This window comes from Crotalus tigris, unplaced genomic scaffold (genome assembly GCF_016545835.1).
Source record: "Crotalus tigris isolate CLP2741 ecotype Arizona unplaced genomic scaffold, ASM1654583v1 scf7180000020588.15403103151:6194809, whole genome shotgun sequence".
Lineage (NCBI taxonomy): Eukaryota > Metazoa > Chordata > Lepidosauria > Squamata > Viperidae > Crotalus > Crotalus tigris.
This window is the reverse complement of record NW_024098092.1, coordinates 3543266-3561724: the sequence shown is the minus strand read 5'-3', so window position 1 is coordinate 3561724 and position 18459 is coordinate 3543266. Positions and strand designations below refer to the sequence as shown.

The window sequence follows — 18459 nt, the reverse complement described above, 5'->3', positions numbered from 1 at the left end:
CACTTAACGACAGCGAAGTTTCCTGTTCCCACTGTAGACGTTAAGCAGAGGACCACCTGCAGTCCTCCCAGCTGAGCTACCCAAAGGAGCCACCACAGGATGAGCAGTTCCAAATGAATCAGTGTTTCCTGAAACATTCTTTTCAAGCAATCACAAGAGCTACACAACCACACCATGATTTAACGTGATGTAAAATTAACATGCCCTCTTTCTCCCGCACACCCCAGTGATCCAAGATCAGGCCTTTGCTGTCTTCCCCTGTGGTGTTCCTAATTTAAAAAAAAAAAAAAAAAAAACAATGGGAGAATGGGATCTTCGGAGAATGAAGCGAACACTGTTCAGCCCGCACCACAAAGCAAGAACCCTGTCCGGATTCCATCCTGGTTTGAGTTCGGAAAACATTTGGCTTTTAATCTACATGGACGGCTTTTAAAAAGTCCAGAACGCCACGCTGTGGATGCACGGAACGCGGACCGAGCCGCAGAAGGAAACGCGCCGTCTTTGGGAAAGCGAGAAAGTGCGACGGACGGGCGCCCCGGGCTCCGCCCGTTCAGAATTCCTCGTGGACGTTGCGCGCGTAATCCATCAGCTTGCTGCCGGTGAAATATTCGCTGTATTTTAAGATCTCCTCCAGCTCCAGGTGGTGATTCTGGTTCTCATCTGCCACGGCAATCATTTGTTTGGCTTCGTTCAAGGCGTTGTATTCATTCATGGGGTCCATGTATTCCTAGAAGAGGAGGCGAGTGAGTGAGTGAAGAAAGAAAGGACACCCTCCCCCCGGGAACCTCCACCGTCAGTAATTCAAAGCTAAAGTATCCTAGATGAGTGAATGCTGACTTTGTCCACCTCTCCACCCAGAAAAAGGAGCTAATAACTCCTTGGGGAACAGCTTCCACCATCAAGCTGGCCTTACTTAGTTTATTTTTAAATTTATATATCACCCATCTTGCTGTCCTGAGTCAGCTTTGCGCTCTAGCAGCCTAACATTCAACCAATATTTGCTTTTTTCTGTTTACTCAAGGGAGGTGTTCCATCCCCTGGAACAAGAGAGGGCAGGACTGAACAGGCTTCAGGCTTTTATTTGTTTTATTTAGATTCCATCTGTAACTCAAGGTCAAGAAAATACCAGAATATTTTGAATATTCAAAGTCACCCAGCCAGCTTTGAGGCCCAAGGCAGGACTAGAACTTAAAGCTTTCCCTTTTTCTAGGGGGAATATGATAATTATTTTGTAATGAAATGAGGGATATTGGGGTTACTCCAAGTTTAAATATTGTGGTTATTCAAGACTAAATCTCAATCTGGTAATTGGAATCAAGTAAAACTCAAAAACAGGACTTGGATATGTGTAACTAAAATGTTATTGATAAATGTATCGATCGATTGAGCTTTATTTAGAAAATGTATTAATTTGTATATGATATTAAATTAAGGGGAACAGAGAGGGAATTTTAAGGTTGTAACCTGAAATATATTGAATGGTTCTGTTATTGGACTATTGATTACCACGTTGCTTCCTAATTACCTGGATGTAAAAACTGAAAAATTTAATAAAACTTGTTCTGTGTGTGTGTGTGTGTGTTTTTTTTTACTCCATTTTTTTAAGTCTGGTGCCCAGAAATGAGTGCCCAATGTTCCTGAGTGAGCCCAAGTAAGCAGTGATGGTTCCCCCCCCCCCAGCAACATCCAGTTTCTGGATTTACTCAAGAGCTGTTTTAAAGCAGCTCAACGAAGCACAAAGCCTCAGAAAATTTCACGTGCCATTTTTGGCACCTTCAGAATTTGGAAAGACAAATTAAAGGGAATTAAAGATGGGAAAGGCCTTCACAGGTGTCTTGAAATGGGGGGGGCAAGGAGGGAGGGAAGAGACAACCATACAATCCTCAACTGTTCCTGTATCTCAGCACCCCAGCAGAAAGGCTGGAGCTACTAAAAACGCACAAGGGTCCTTGTAGCACAAAATAATTTCGCGTAATTAAATGTCACCTCCATTGCTGCGCCGTAACAGGGAACTGCTTCTGGGGAAACCCGCTAAAGGCAGAAGAGGGAACAAAAATATGGAGAAAGAGGATTCAAGTAACAGTGAAGAAATTGAAGAGATGATATGCCAGAGAAGGGAAAAGCTGCACATTTGGTGGCTTCTCCAACAGGCTAAAATACAAGCACCCTAATTCCTCTGTTGAAGGATGAGAGAGGGATTAATTCTGGGGTAGAACGGTGCCAACAACCAAGATTAACTGACACTCCTGGTTATATAATTGACATCTAGAACAGATCCAGATGCAGAACAAAACAAGAATCTCTGCTCTGCATTAAGGAAAAAATACTGTCCAGGGCATGTTTTAATCCGGTGTTTTTCACCTTTTAAGATATGTGGATATCAACTCCCAGAATTGAAGTCCACACATCTTAAGAGTTGCCAACCTTGAAATTACTGCTTTAATCCATGTTCATGAACCTGGGACAGGTCCAATATCTCAGCCAATTCCCAGAATCCCCCAGCAGGTAGAGAATCCTGGGAAATAAGGCTCCCACACATGAAAGGCCTCTGGTTTGCAGAAAACTGAGTTATTCCACTCAATTATATACATATATCTCCTGTGAGAAAGTGCCGGGGTCTTTCGCCCACTCCTTTTGCTAACTGGAAGAGAGAAAAAGCTGAAGCTGCAACTGAGGCAGCACACCAACTTCGCAGAAAAAGTGCTGTGCCCACATATCCGTTTACTCACCTGCCGTGAGACAGCTGAGCGTGGGAGGGGGAAAATTAAAAATTAGTGTAGTCTGGTTGTTTTTTCCCTTCCTTTCTTCAAATCTGGACTGTTTCCAGAGAATTGCCAGCTTGATCTAGCAGGCATCAGCTGGTTTCAAGAATGGCCAGCCTAACAGTCACGACATTAACCACAGGGGAGGAAAAATACATGTCATTTTGTGGGGGAAATTAAGAGATCAGCCGCGACTCGGTTACCTCCAGCTCTGCCATGGTAACGATGCCGTCACGGTTGGCGTCAATGACGTCTTCGAACTCTTTCTTCCGGTCTTTCACCCAGTCGTCGTCCACATCCTGGGCCTGCTGGTTTTCCACCGTGCCGACCGGCAAGGAGATGAACTCGGAAAGGGTCAGCTTCTTATCGCCGTCCTGATCTGCAGTGAGACGGGACGGTGTGAAAAAGGTCAACCGATCAAACAAAGCTGCAGGTGCAAGATTGAAATCTTTTGGGTTTGGTTTTGTCTCCGCCAGGCACGTCTTGTAGCCGAGCTGCATCGGCTGGGCGTTACAAGACTTATTGTCCTCCACGGGGCTAAAAAAAGTGACTGAAAGTTCCTTGCAGGTATGACCGTTACGGCACCCTCAAGGTCACGTGATCAAAATCTGGGCATTTGGGTGGGAGGGGGTGAGGGGTTTTGCAGAATCCCTTTGTGACCTTCCCAGCAAGCCAAGTCAGCAGGGAAGCTGACCAACTAGGCGATGCTTAACAAAAGGCACAAAGGTTTGGAAAAATCAGATGTGGCGACTCATTTAACGACTGCCTTAGGTTCCTGGTCCCAACGGGGGGGTCATAATTCAACATGTAGTCTGGGGTCCTGAGGTGGGAAACAACATCCAAGTCAGTAAGAGCTTTGATTCTGTCCCTTTTGCGGGGCCCTGCCAATCAGTCAATCAGATTAGAGCTGGAAGGGACTTTAGAGGTCTTCCAGTCCAGCCCCCTGCTCAAGCAGGAGACGCTATACCTTTCCAGACAAATGGCTGTCCCGTCTCTTCTTAAAAGCCTCCAGTGATGGAACCCCCACAACTTCTGGAGGGAAGCTGTTCCACTGGTTAATTGTCCTCCCTGTCAGGAAGTGATCAGCCCCCTGTGGACTCCACCTGCTCCCCCATGTCTGATTCTGCCCCAGAAATGAGAGAGCATGACGCATGTAAAAAGAGGGCTGGTGCTAATGGGAAGAAAGCTTCCACCCTCCCCATAAGTGGACTTTTCATCACCACTCACTCAGTTTAGAACAGTGGTTCTCAACCTTTTTAATGCCGCGACCCCCAACCGGTCATAAGTCGAGGACTACTCAACCGGTCGTAAGTCGAGGACTACTCAACCGGTGCAGCCCCGTTTGCAGAATGGGACTTTTGGCGGGCTCAGCAGGGCAGAGACAGCCTGGACAATTCCTATTGGCTTTGGAAAGCCAATAGAATTAGACTCTATTCAAGAGAGTCTCTTCTATTGGCTTTCAAAAGCCAACAGAATAAAAGGGAGTAGCACAGCTAAGGAAAAGGGGGGGAAAAATGGCGGACTGCGTTGTTTGGCGACCCCCGTGACATGGTCGTTCGACCCCAAATGAGGTCCCGACCCACAGGTGGAGAACCACTGGTTTAGAAGGACCCCCACTTTGCTCTGATCAGAACTGTCAATGTGGGATGAAAAAAAAAAAACCCCAACGTTATATACATGTTTTAAAGGGGGAATTCCAATAAAAGATAACAGGAATCAATTAAGGTTTCAAAGCTTCGCAACTGGATCAAGGTCTAATTCTTGACTCCCGGCCCGAATCTCAGGTTTGATTGAAAGTCTTCACCATCAAATGTGAGATCAGAGCGTCCCTTCTTGGCCATCAAAATCCCAGCAATTCAGAGCCGGGCTGAGAAGCCTCAGGCCGGCTCATTCATACAGCCCTTTGGTGGGAACACCGGAAAGCAGTTATTTTTTTCAAACTAGGCCACTTGAAGACGGTGGAGTTCAATTCCCAGAATTCCCCAGCCAGCATTCCCTCTCCTCCTCCTCCTCCTCACAATTCCAGCCTGTGTGACATCTTAAGGAACTCAGCCACTGTGCCAATTTTATCTACCGGGATAATCGGGAGTTTAGAAGAACGATTCTGAAGAACGTACCCAAATCCCGGACAATCTCCTTGACCATAAACTTCAGCATCCCTCTGCTGTGCTCTGGATGAAGGAAAGACAAAAACTCTTCCTCGCTCAGCAACAGGTCAGCTGGAGGGTTATCCGCTTGGTACCAGCGGTCCTTCAAGTTGTCGAGGACTTCTTGGGCTGTGGGGTAGAGAAGATTCAGAAAAGAGGTTGTCCAAAATAGGGAGAGTTCTGAAGTCCAGGTTTTGAAGGGCACAAATGTCTTTGACGCATCCTAGTTAAAACTGACGACGAGCGAACTCGGTTGGAGATTTCGACCAATTAAGACAGGGGTCTTCAAACTTGGCCCTTTGATGACTTGGTGGACTTCAAGTCCCAGAATTCCTCAGCCAGGCACGCGTGCCTGGCTGAGGAATTCTGGGACTTGAAGTCCACAAGTCATCAAAGGGCCCAGTTTGAAGACCCCTGAATTAAGACACGACTTATTTTTGTTTTTTTTCCTCCACAAATGACTAAAAGAGATTTCAGAATTTGTGGGCCAGAAGTTCTGGAAACGACCTCTGCTGACACAGAACCAATTTGGTTCTGTTCAACCCAGCTTGTTGGGCTGGGAAAGCCAGGAAGAGCAGTGGAAAAGACTCTCTAAGCCCTGAGAAGTAAGGAGGGCTTGAGCACAACCCACAACCCTGCAGGGTTGTTAAAGTGGAGAATGAGGCATTTTTCTGCAGAACTCTTTATAACCACAGTTATAAGTATAAGTATGTCCATCTTGGCTTTTCAAGGCCCAAAGAGGCGTTGAGCGGTTTAATTTAATTCAATTTATGCCCTGCTTCACTCAAGCCATGGCTGATACTAATCCTAGGTCAGATTCCAAATCATGGCTTGACGTTCCAAATGATAAAACTCCAGCACAGAGTTACCTTGCCTTTTGTCGAGAGTCTTAGCCTTTGCCAACACACCACTAACCGGTTGTGTTACTCTAGAACTCACAGAAGGACACACAAAGCTTCCTTTATCCTAGTTAGGTGACCTAAATAAAACTAATCCCCCTCAGAGGTTAAAATATGGCAGCAGTGAGTTGCTACGGTGAAGGAGGGGCGGGATGGGTGTGACCCTCTACAAGCAAGAATTAGGAAACCTTCCTTGGAAAGCCAGGAGAAAATTGGGATTTTTAATCTCACGGGGAAGAACCGGAGCTTTCAACCCTGTTCAGGAAAGCAGGCCACTCACTCTCCTCGTCAATCTTCAGCTCTTCGTTGTTCTTGATCTTTTCTGCCACCTCCTTTTCATTCATGCCTTTGCTGGCCAGGAATTTGATTTTATATTCATCCCAGGACACGTGACCTGATAAAGCAGAGGAAAAGCCTCAGCCATCTTCAGCCCGCCGACCAGGAAGGCAGCCCCTGCCCCGGGTCTGCCCGCCGACCAGGAAGGCAGCCCCTGCCCCGGGGCTGCCCGCCGACCAGGAAGGCAGCCCGTCCCGGGGCTGCCTGCCGACCAGGAAGGCAGCCCGTCCCGGGGCTGCCCGCCGTCCGACTATGCTAAGGCATCCCCTTTGCCCTTCCTCTCACCATCACCGTCAGGGTCCACGGCCCGGAAATGCATCTTGTTTTCTTCCACAGCCTCCTGGAAATGCTCCTCGGTCTTCTCCATGATCCAGCGCTGCATCTCCTTGGCGCTGATTTTTTTGTCACGGTTGATGTCAACCCTGCATGGTTCGGTGAAAAAGGAGCCCCGGTTAGTGGGTCACCAATCCCCAGTGTCCCTCCAGGGAAAAAAGAAAAGAAATTCTCTCTTTGCTCAGCCAACAAGTTCAGGTGATGAAAGGATAGAGAGCAATGAATGAAGGCCACAGTAGAGTCTGAAGCTTGCCCAGGCAGCTCCCATTCCCTCAAACAGTCCCTTGAAAAACCTGGTTGGTCCCTTCCAGATGGGCTGGAATTACAGCTGAAAGGTCCCAGCCAGCCATCTCTTGGCCCCACTGATAAAGACAACCCTACAAGCTGCTACCCCCACATATTTGGAAGGCAGGGATGCTCAAGATGGGACTAGTGACTCAGCCTCACCTGACAAGGCAGGGAGCCAGTTACAAGGGAAATATGCCATCCACAAAACGTGGCTTCCCCAATTTTGGGGGGAACACGGAGATCGAAAATAGGTGGGCCTAATGACAACTGCAACCTGGCTCGCCTCACCTTTTCAGAGAAGCTGGGAGAGGAACCACAGAGGTCATCAAGTCCAACTCCCTTGAATGCAAATTAAAGAGTCTGTGTAGCTCCTGCTTTTAATATATATACAGACTCCTTTTAGGGACGAGCCAGGTTAGTATTTAATAGGCTCCTCGGATTATTATTTGGTTCTGCCTCCCCCTCTGGTGGGAAATTCAATTTCTCCTCCTTATCTTGCTCTTATAAAGCTGGTAAACCTGCCCTAGAGAAACTGGGGCTCCCTAAATGCCGGGACAGGGGAAGATGGGCTACGCTGAGCTTACACATTCTGCCAGAGAGGGTTTTCTTCATGATAAGAGCAATCTAAGACAAACCCAAGCCTCTGCCAAAACTGCTTATTAACATTTCTGGCCGTTTACACAGCCAATTATAGAAACAGGAGGAAAAAAAAACTGGTCTTTTTATTCAGCAAAGGGCAGCAACGCTTATTCGGGAAAATAAATCGGAAAGCTTATTATTGAGACCACAAAGTTGGAAAGTACTTTCCTCTCTCCCCCCCTCCACAGGATCAGGCTCATTAGGGAAACCTTTCTAAGCCTCAGAATAATGGCTGCTTGTTCATTTTTTTAGTTTTTTTTTTTTTAAAAACCCTTCATTTCCCAAGTGCCTGAATTTTTGGGGCTGCAGAGGTAGAATGTTTACTTCCTGCTTGCACTCAGTTGCAACACCAGCGTGGCAATAACCCAGTGGCTTGTGACCTGCCTTCCTCCCAACAAATGAGAAGCAAGGAAGCAGGGGAGGGAACTTGGCCCACGTCATTAGTGCCCAGCCCTTGTCTCAACCCAGCGATCGGCTTTCCGTTTTATTACCACCACTTGCTATGATGTGCTTAACAATAATAAATGTTTTTCTTTGCAGGCAAGAGGTCTGCATGGCCCTTACCCCTCCCACATCACCACATTACAAAAAAAAAAGAGGTTGAGACTCAGGAAAGAGTGCAAAGAAGAATAAGATGATTAGAGGCCTGGAGACACAAACAGAACGGCTGCAGGAATTAGGTAGGGCCAGTCTGGAGAAAAGAAGGACTAGGGATGACCTGACAGCAGTCTTCTGGTATTTGTGGGCCTGCCACAAAGAGGAGGGGGTCAGCTTATTTTCCAAAGCACCAGAAGGCAAGACAAGAAATAATGGATGCAAACTAATCAAGGAGAGAAGCAACCTGGAATTAAGCGAGAAGTGGAAGTGAGAACAATCAACCAGTGGAACAGCTTTGCCTTCAGAAGTTGTGGGTGTTCCATCACTGGAGGTTTTTAAGAAAAGACTGGACAGCCACCTGTCTGAAATGGTTGTAGGGTCTCCTGCTTGAGCAGGGGGTTGGACTAGAAGACCTCCAAGGTCCCTTCCAGCTCTATGCTGATTGAAGCCTTGTAATAATTTAATGTCAAGCATAAGGGCAGTGGAAGGAATAAATAGGAGCATGTTCACTTAAGCCACGAGAATCAAGGCAGTTTTCCTTCCTTTAACTTCCTTTAAAGCAGTGGTTCTCAACCTGTGGATCGGGACCCCATTTGGGGTCGAACGACCATTTCACGGGGGTCGCCAAACAACGCAGTCCGCCATTTTTTCCCCCCTTTTCCTTAGCTGTGCTACTCCCTTTTATTCTATTGGCTTTTGAAAGCCAATAGAATAGACTCTCTTGAATAGAGTCTAATTCTATTGGCTTTCAAAAGCCAATAGGGATTGTCCAGGCTGTCTCTGCCCTGCTGAGCCCGCCAAAAGTCCCATTCTGCAAACGGTGCTGCACCAGTTGAGTAGTCCTCGACTTACGACCGGTTGAGTAGTCCTCGACTTACGACCGGTTGGGGGTCGCGGCACTAAAAAAGTTGAGAACCACTGCTTTAAAGAATAACTCGGAGTACTTTCTAAGATTCTGAGAACAATCATAGCGCCATATTACGGAGGGAAGCCATAACCAGGATTTCTCCTGCACATACCACCAAGCTGGCCTTCCCGTCTCCCTTTCTTCCTTCTAGTTTAGAACAGCAGCAACTTTCAAGTTAAAAAAGGGTCATGCTCACTTTGAGAAAATCACCACCAGCTTCTTCCTGTTTCTCCGGGGTTCCGAGTCTTCCTCAAATTCCTCCATCTCTTTCCCCAGGAAGACCTCCTGGTGAAACTCCTTGTTGAGATGCCCGTCCAGCTCCATCTTGACCCCGTTCAAGTGATCCGGAGGGAGGATCTCATTCTCGTCTTTGTTGTCGGCAGCTTTCTCCTTGAGGATGGAGCTGTTGGCCGGCCGAGCATACACATCCATGAGCAAAAAGACGAAGAGGAGGGATAAATAGATGGAGCCCAAGCTGCAGATGAAGACCCGTTTGGAAACCATGGCTTCCGTTCTTCACGGTCCGCAGGAGGAAGTATCAGGATGACGTCTGGGTAACCTGGAGGTAGCGAAGGAGCAAACGATTAGCACTGTTCCCATTCTGAAAAACAGAGACTCGTTAACTAAGTTGGGTGTCTTGATTTACTTTGCAATTTCTCCTGCTTGAGCAGGGGGCTGGACTAGAAGACCTCCAAGGTCCCTTCCAGCTCTATTCTATTCTTATTCCTATTCTATTCTTTCCTTCTAGGCAGGCAAACACCTTCGGTTTACATTCCTCTTTTAAAAAAAAACTTGTTTACTAAAATCTCACTTTTAAATTAACTTTCTCAGCATCAAAGCTTGACCACAGGTTTTTTTTTTAAACCTCCCTCTACCTAATTAACTTCTCCTATACAAGAAAGACAACTTGCTGGCTAAAAAGAGCTTTCCAGCATAAAAACCCCTCTATATTCAGACAGTTTTTCAGAAAGATCCTTCCTCTTTTTTTCTTTAAAGAATAAAAGCTGCTCCTTATTCTGCCCAAGGCGAAAATCACTCTGGGTATCCTCAGAGGAACTCTGCGCGGGGATTCATTCCAGAGAGAGAGAGAGTTTATCCCACAAAAATAAAAAGAAACCTCCAGGCAGACAAGGCAATAGAGGCAGCCCTCAATTTACAACAGTTCCTTTAGCGACCGTTCCAAATTACAACGGAACTGAAAAAAGCCACTTGGGACCTTTCCCCCAACTTATGACCATTGCAGCATCTCCGCCCTCACGTGATTTACATTGAGGCCCTTGACACCTGTTTCGTATTTATGACAGTTGTGGTGTCCTTTTGGGGGGGGGGTGTCACGTGATCCCCCTTTGCGACCTTCTGACAAGAGAGGGGGGAGAAGCCAGATCCAATTAACAGCCCTGTTACTAACTTAGCAACTGCAGGGATTCAAATAATAATAATAATAATAATAATAATAATAATAGTAAAGTTGGAAGGGACCTTGGAGGTCATCTAGTCCAACCCCCTGCTTAACTTAACCGCCATTGGGGGGGGAAGGGGTAAAATGGGGGGAAAAGCTCGCTTAGCCACATAAATTCTGGGCTCAACTGGGGTCGTAAATCGAGGACTACCTGTCCTGCACCGGATACGTGGCGGCCGACCCGGGTCCCACCTCGGCCAACAACCCTAAGATGGACCCCCCCCCTCGGCCCCTCAGAGGAACTCCAGAAACGCCCCGAAGCGAGCAGGGACATTAAAAGGGCGGCACTCCACACATGCCCAGAGGAACCCTGGTCCGAGACCAGGAGAGCTGCCTCTGCGGGGCGCAGACGCTCTGCACGTGCTCAGAGGCGGCCACTCCCTCCCCCTCTCCCCTCCCAGGGTCTGACCTTCCTGGCCGGCCAGCCGCCCAGCCTCTTCATGCCCAACCCCGCGCCGGGACAGCGGCGGCCTTTCTTCTTCGGCCTCGGACCGGAAGCCGGAAGCTTCGCGCCGCGCTGGGAGGACCAGCAGAGCCCCGCCTCTTCCGCCCCAGGGAAACCTGTCAATCGCCCGCCCGCCCGCCCCGCGGAAGCGAGTCCCAACCGTGGGGAGGGGGGGCGTCGATTTTATTTTCCCCTCCTCACCAAAGCGGCAAATAAAAATAATCTGAAGCGGTTCTCTTTTAAATGGGTAATATTGACAAAACGAGCAGGCACTCAGCTAGACTCCAAAGCGGAGACCAGACGGGGGGGGGGGGGAAAGGGGACTTCGCCGCTGGGAGCGCTACTTGGCGGCAGGTGACTCCGACGCAGCCATCTTTGTTTGGGGCACAGAGCCTCTTGCCCATGCCTTTGAGGCCTGGAGCCACCATAAAAGAGCCTTTTTGCTCCAGCTCGTGACGCCACCGGCACACCGCCCTGCCGGCTGGCATTAACAGCCCCTCGGAAAAGCCCCCGGCGCTGCCCCCCTCCCTCAGGGCGCGCGGCCTGCCCTCAAAGATGGCGCCAGACGCCAGCCTCACTTGCCCTCAGACGGGGAAGCGTCAGGAGCGGGGGAGGAGAGAAGGACGGAGGGGTGGTCACGTGGTGCTGGCGTGCTCGCCCTCTCCCCCCCCCCTCCGCTAGAGACGGACCCCGCTCTTTCGCCTTAGAAGCAGCCGAGGACGGCCGCCTCGCCTTCCAGAAGGGCCTCGCGTCGGGACCGAGCGCGCATGCGCCGCGGGCGAGAGCAGCGCTCCGGCAAGGCTGCTTCGGGAAGACAATGAACCTTCCGCTGGAGGCGATCCAGCGGGCCCCCGGCGGCATCCTCGAGCGCGGACTGAGGAGGTGTGTCCCAACCCGCCGTCCGTAGCCGCGGCGGGGGGGGGGGGGGAGGAAATCTTCCCGCCAAACCCTGAGGCCGAACTGACGGTGGGGGGGGAAAGGGGGACGAGGCGGGGCTTAAGAAGGATTGGGCCTGGCCAAGGGGCGTGGCGAAGCCCGCGGCCCGCCCCTTGATAGCGCTGGGCGGGGACTAACCTGGCTCTAACCTATCGGCAGCGCGCCTTGCGAGCGGCCGCCGAGGGATTGGATCGCTGCCGCCGGGAGGCGGGGCTGCGCCTGAAGAGGGCGGGCCTAAGGCGTTGCCCCGCCTTCTGCGGGAGGAGCCTGCCTCCGGACCTCCCCCAGGGGGAAGAAGCCGGGCGTTTGGCCCCGCCCACCGGAGGGGCCATGAAGCTGGTGCGCCTGCTCTGTCGCCACAAGACCCTGCTGGGGGGGCTCACCCTCTTTGCGGTGGTGCTGCTCTACCTGGCCAAGTGCACCTCGGAGGGCCTCAAGTCCTCCCCGGGGTGGGGGCTGCCCCAGCAGCAGCAGCCCCCTGCCCGCCCCGGGGTCCTCGGGGGTCCTCACCCGCCTGCGGCCGCCCCTCCGCCCCCTCCAGAGGAGGCCACCTTCCTGGCCGTGCTGGTGGTCAGTGGCCCCAAGTACACGGAGCGGCGGAGCATCATCCGGAGCACCTGGCTCTCCCCGGCCGGCCGGGTGCCCCGCAGCGACCTGTGGTGCTGCTTCGTGGTGGGCACCGGCGGGCTGACTGGAGAAGAGCTGCACAGCCTGGAGCTGGAGCAAAGCCGCCACCACGACCTCCTCCTCTTGCCCGACCTGCGGGACTCCTACGAGAACCTGACCGCCAAGGTCTTGGCCATGTACGTCTGGCTGGACCAGCACCTGGACTTCCGCTTTGTCCTGAAGGCCGACGACGACACCTTGGTCCGCCTGGATGTCCTGGCCGAAGAGCTGCGGTCCAAGGAGCCGCGCCGCCTCTACTGGGGCTTCTTCTCGGGCCGCGGCCGCGTGAAGTCGGGGGGCAAGTGGAAGGAAAACGCCTGGCTCCTGTGTGACTTCTACTTGCCTTACGCCCTGGGCGGTGGGTACGTGATCTCGGCCGACCTGGTGCACTACCTTCGCTTGAGCCAGGACTACCTCAACCTCTGGCAGAGCGAGGATGTGTCCTTGGGAGCTTGGCTGGCTCCGGTGGACGTCAAGAGGATTCACGACCCCCGCTTTGACACCGAGTACAAATCACGGGGTTGCAACAATAAGTACATTGTGACTCACAAGCAGAGCCTGGAGGACATGCTGGAAAAACATCAGACTCTGGCCAAAGAAGGGAAGCTTTGCAAGGAGGAGGCAAAACTTAGACTCTCTTACGTGTACGACTGGAGCGTGCCTCCTTCCCAGTGCTGCCAGAGAAAAGATGGCATACCCTGAAGCCCAAGGCTGTGGATGGATTAAAAGTGTCCCGTTTCAGAAGAGCAATTCAGACACGAACCCCAATGGGATTAAAAATTAAGGTGCTGCAACCACGTCGGTCTCCGAATTGAAATAGCAGCTTCTGCCGGTACCTTTTTTTAAATGGAACATCTTTGGCTTGACGCTTCTATTTCACTTGGATAATTTCTTGAATGTCTGTTGTTACAACATTTTCCACTTCCTGACTGCTACCGTCTGCTCTTTGAATCGTCTTCCCCTTTATTCAAAAGGGGGGTGTTTTAATCTGTAAAAACATTTCGGGGGGGGCAACCTGATTGGATGCTGGAGCCGCCATTATGCGCTACGAACGGCCTCTTGAGTGGCTGTGGAAGATCAGCTGCTTTTAAGAGGCTGCTTAATTGCTGACGGAGACAGCTTCATTTTGACTGAAAAATCCACGCTGCTTCGGCCCTGAGGGAATTAGATGTTTTTAAAATTATGGCTGTTACCTTTTTCAAATATACTGTTAATGATTAAAGCAGGATTGTGTCCTTTTCTTAGGGACCAGCATTGGAGCCACAACTCTGGATTGTGATGAGCTGAAATGGGAGATGGCTAAATTGGATGCCTTCTTTGACCAATTTCTTTATGTTAAGAGAACTACGGGTTGCAAATAAGGATAGTCTCATTTTCACACCTTGATTGTTTGCAGCAGGCACAGTTTTGACAACTAGGGCTTAATTCAGCCAGAATTTATGCTCTGTCACTAACCTTTCTGGTGAATCACCTCAAAAATTGTGGCCACGATGCTCAAGGTGTAAATGGTTCTGGACCAAAGGATTTTTGGAAAGATCTTATAGATGGATGGAATTGCTGTCTTTTAGGGATGAATTGTGCCCAGTGGGATGGAGGGACTCATAATTTTTATATTGTGTGGGGTCCGTTAGCCATGTTTGTTTTTCCTGGCATCTACAATAATCCTCGCTCTAAATATTTACATTTTTCCATAGATATTTGAACTGCTTTTACCCCCATGAAAGCTTAAAAAGAACCTTAGGGCTTAATCTTTTCATTCAGAAAAAACTCCTAGCAGAGAATCTGAGATACACATCTAATTATGCTTAGATCAGATTAAGAGGAAATTGTGATCCAATCATGCTTAAGGAAAGAGTTGCTGAACTACTTGTCTATGTTTTCCTGGTGGCCTCCGATGCGAGCTCTATCAAGATAGATCGTAATTTCCTTTTTGAGATCAATTAAGGTGGAGCATTAGCTGCTACTTTGCTACGGGGGCAAAGTTAGTTTGTTTTAACGATGGACGTTCAGCAGCTTCCTTTGAAAATTAGTTACCAGAACAACTGAAAATATTTGTCCCCTCCAAGGGGAGTTAGTATTGTATGTAAAATTATGTGCTTATAATAGTGATAATTTATTTATAAATACTGTAAATGTACTGTGTATAGTTTCAGGCCTGAGAAAAATGGTTAAATGTCAGTTTTAATTTATTAAAGGAATGTGTTGAAGCTCAGAACGGTCCTTTGTCAAATGCCATTATTTTCTGCATGTTTTTCATTTAAATCTCTCTGGTGCTGGCTTTTAATTTAGACTCTGCCGTGTTTATCTCTGGAGCTTGTATGAAAGACTCTACAGATTGATCTTTCATCTGAAACATTACTGCTTCTTAAAGCTAAATATTGCTGATTCTGTTTTACAAGAAGAGCCCTGTTCTCCATATATCTGCACAGGAACGGCCCGCACACCACTGTCTTAATTCTCCTATGGTGATTGGACTTTTAAGCTTCAGGAAAAAAATGGAAAGATACCAAATGAACTGTGACAGTGGGAAGCTCCTGGCTTTTTATAGGGCTTTCTATAACTATTTCACAGCGTGGAATGCAGATCTGGCATTATTTCACTGCATTTAATATATTCCAGATAATATATTACATTCTGTAATGCTAAAGTGCCTGCTTTTTGTCTTCAAATTTGAAACGGTGCTCAGTTTCTTCTGAAAAGGATCCACAGTAAAAAAAACCTAGATGTGACATATTATGTTGGCTAGTTTTTTCCCCCATACCTCCAGCTAGGGACCTGGAATAAGGGGGGTAAGTTTCATAGCTAAATTGCCCTGGGTTACATTGCTGTCTTTACTAGCACTGGCTATATATAATATTGGATTCCATTGTGATTTACATCAGCTCACCTCCATGAGTTAAATAGCGACAATATTAGCAAACGTACCATAATTGTAGGGTTATCGAGATATGTGAGGTCTTTCATCATTTGCAGATGGAAAGCGGTACAATAAAGGGTAAGTATCATTATTATTAAATGATCCTGCCGTGAATTCAGCTGGCACACTCAAGATGCTAAGGGCTTTAAAGCCGAGCATAAAGTCCTACGTTTTGTTAAAAAAAAAACCTTGCCGACTTCCCTAAGCAGGTAGAAAGTTCTTTCAAACTGCTTGTGCCCGTGTGCCAGATTGCTAAGTAGCATTAAAAGAGAGGGTGAGGCAATTATGAATAGCTTTGACCTAATTAAATCAGCCATTCAGATACTCGGGGAGCTTAGACGTCTGTATTAAGTACTTACAATTGCAGAAGAATTTGCTGAAGTAAGGTGGTGTCAGGGAAGGGTAGTTTAATAAATAAAAGCCAAGTCCTACCACTTTAAGTGAAGAAAATTGGTAATTCAGCGGCACTTTGCTGGGAGATCCAGTGGCATTTTCCACTTGCAGAATCAAGGAGAGGCCATAGCTAGCCACACTGAGAACCGACAGAATTGGAAAAAGCGTTAACGCAGACATGCCATCGGTTTTGTCCTTACTCGTAGCAAAAGATAAATTTCTCCCCCCTAAATGTACCCAGTTTGTGAACAACTGCACCCAAATTAATTAAAGCATTAGCATGCAGGTGACTAGCTTAGTCGATAACGCGAATTTTAGTGTGAGTGGCAATTTGACACTGACTTGGTAGGTTTTTCAAAAGGCAACTGGAATGTTTTTTTCCTTGAGAAAGAAAAGACATTTCGCTTCTCATCCACGAAGCTTCACCGGTTCTGAACCGATAAAGCTTCTTGGATGAAGGGAAAAACAGGGAAAAAAAACAGCCCCACTGCCTTTTGAACCACCACCATTGAGACAACTAGGATCTGGATGAATGAGAATGTCCACAGACGTTGACTTGATGTTGGATCCGCCACGACGTTCAAAACCTCTTTTTCGATCTACTGTACTTTAAGGCAGGGGCCCCCAACCTTTTGGACACCAGGGATCGGTTCCGTTGGAGGTTTTTCCGTGGCCCAGAGGGGTGTGTGGTTTTGTGTGATGCCTGCATCCCGCGGAAGGGGCTTCGCTTGTTTGCGCAGACCGGTTGCTGGTCCACGGACCGGGGATTAGGGACCCCTGCTTTAAGGGTTTTTTTCCCTGAGAACTTTTTTTTTTTAGAGTCACAAATGTAACGTACACCAGAATCCAAGTCCCGGCCAAATGCATCTTTGCAAGCCATCTTGGATACCCTGGGGCTGGGCAGGCAGGAAAGCCAATACCTTCGACTTCCTCTTGACGTTTGGACGCAGATGAAAAGCTTCGTCCTTCCCCAAATGTTTTTTTTTCCCCCCCCCTCAACCTCTTTTCAGGAACCCAAGGTTAGAGGAAGGAGAAAGGAGTCGGTTTTCCAAATCTGCTCACCACATCTCCGTCCTGGGTGAGGTATGTCCTTTCAATTTGTGCTCCGTTTTTTAAAGAGGGGCTTTGCTAGAAGGCAGAATGAATAACGCATGAGAAGTCTTTCTTCCCCGCCTCCCGCATCGCTCTGCGGATCCTGGCTGATCGTAGCTTCCTTCTCTTACTAGGCTGCAGGGATACAGTGACCGCTAGGAAGGGCTTGGATGTTTCCACTAAGCCTCCCAATAAACCCAATGAGGTGGGAAATATCTCCAGTTTTTCCAAATCGACGTGGACAACACTCCACACAAGGCCCTCGCAGGCTTCTACGTCCATCCTAACCTGCTCTCTGTTCAAGCCCATCTTAACTCTGGTTTACAGAAAACTCTTTAAGAAGAGATAACAAGAGGGCTTAAAAATGCCTGTATGTATTGTTATAGTTTGTTCAGTGGATTGTTTTGGGCTATATCAGTGGTTCTCAACCTGTGGGTCGGGACCCCATTTGGGGTCGAACGACCATTTCACGGGGGTCGCCAAACAACGCAGTCCGCCATTTTTCCCCCCCTTTTCCTTAGCTGTGCTCCTCCCTTTTATTCTATTGGCTTTCGAAAGCCAATAGAATAGACTCTCTTGAATAGAGTCTAATTCTATTGGCTTTCAAAAGCCAATAGGAATTGTCCAGGCTGTCTCTGCCCTGCTGAGCCCGCCAAAAGTCCCCGTCTGCAAACGGTGCTGCACCAGTTGAGTAGTCCTCGACTTACGACTGGTTGAGTAGTCCTCGACTTACGACCGGGTGGGGTCGCGGCATTAAAAGGGTTGAGAACCACTGGGCTATATATACCGGTTATACTTCTGTATTGTTCCTTCTCTAGCTGAACTCACATGACTAATTACAATCCGAATCACTGGACAAACCATCGTAGCACACCTGACTTCCAACATACTGAGTCCATATTACCCAAGGGTATCTTGACATACAGACAAATATTATTATTTCAAACTCGGGGACATATGTATTTACGACCGATTGCCAAGGCCCTAATTTGTAGAAATTTGAATGTGCGTACGCTGTCCTATGAAGGTTTGATAAGATCGATATTTTCTAGACAGTAAATCTCAGAAGGATAAAGCCATTTGATTTGCCCGTTTGATTTTAACACAACAGTCTTTATTTAATACACAATCTTTACCCTTTATTCACTGCACAGCCTCTGATATGTAAAATGAAGTTTCCTTTGGAGGCAAGTTGTACCACTAATTGTTATTTTTTTACACAAGAATTTTATAACAGTTTTAGGTTCTATCATTCAACTTTTGAATTCACACACACACACACACACACCTTCCCCAAGGTCCTTAGCTAGATAGAAGTGAAAACCTTGGCATTCTGAAGTATAAATAGGTTAAATAGATTTTTTGCGTGTTGTCTTCCTTCTCTGTCTGATTTGAATGGAGCCCTCAGAAGCCTTGGGGCTTTTAGTATAAACAAACTAATCTGTATTAAGCAGCAGCAGCTCCCCAAATTCAAATCTCTCCAAATATGCGAACAGCAAAACCCCCAAAATGGAGGAATAAGGAATGGTGCCTTAGGAGTTTAAGATAATGCAGCAAAGAACAACCCATTGTCCTAACGTCTGCAGGTAAAATCTCCCGCTGAGCCTGGCAATGGTAGCAGTTATGGGATCAGCATTTCATTT

The 18459-nt window shown here is 48.2% G+C and overlaps 2 protein-coding genes across 2 annotated transcripts; one reads left to right on the top strand and one right to left on the bottom strand.

Annotated features, from left to right (window-relative positions):
* Window positions 1–118: 118 nt before the first annotated feature.
* On the bottom strand, window positions 119–10919 carry SDF4 (stromal cell derived factor 4). Its single transcript, XM_039367259.1, has 7 exons — window positions 10777–10919; window positions 9105–9467; window positions 6430–6566; window positions 6089–6202; window positions 4880–5038; window positions 2966–3141; window positions 119–727 (listed from the first exon to the last, which is right to left on the bottom strand). The coding sequence occupies exons 2-7, from the start codon at window positions 9410–9412 to the stop codon at window positions 551–553; spliced, it is 1071 nt and encodes a 356-aa protein (XP_039223193.1). The 5' UTR covers window positions 9413–9467; window positions 10777–10919; the 3' UTR covers window positions 119–550.
* Window positions 10920–11221: 302 nt separating this feature from the next.
* On the top strand, window positions 11222–14629 carry B3GALT6 (beta-1,3-galactosyltransferase 6). Its single transcript, XM_039367260.1, has 2 exons — window positions 11222–11694; window positions 11908–14629. Exon 2 carries the CDS (start codon window positions 12079–12081, stop codon window positions 13114–13116), a length of 1038 nt encoding a protein of 345 aa, XP_039223194.1. The 5' UTR covers window positions 11222–11694; window positions 11908–12078; the 3' UTR covers window positions 13117–14629.
* The last annotated feature ends 3830 nt before the right edge of the window (window positions 14630–18459 follow it).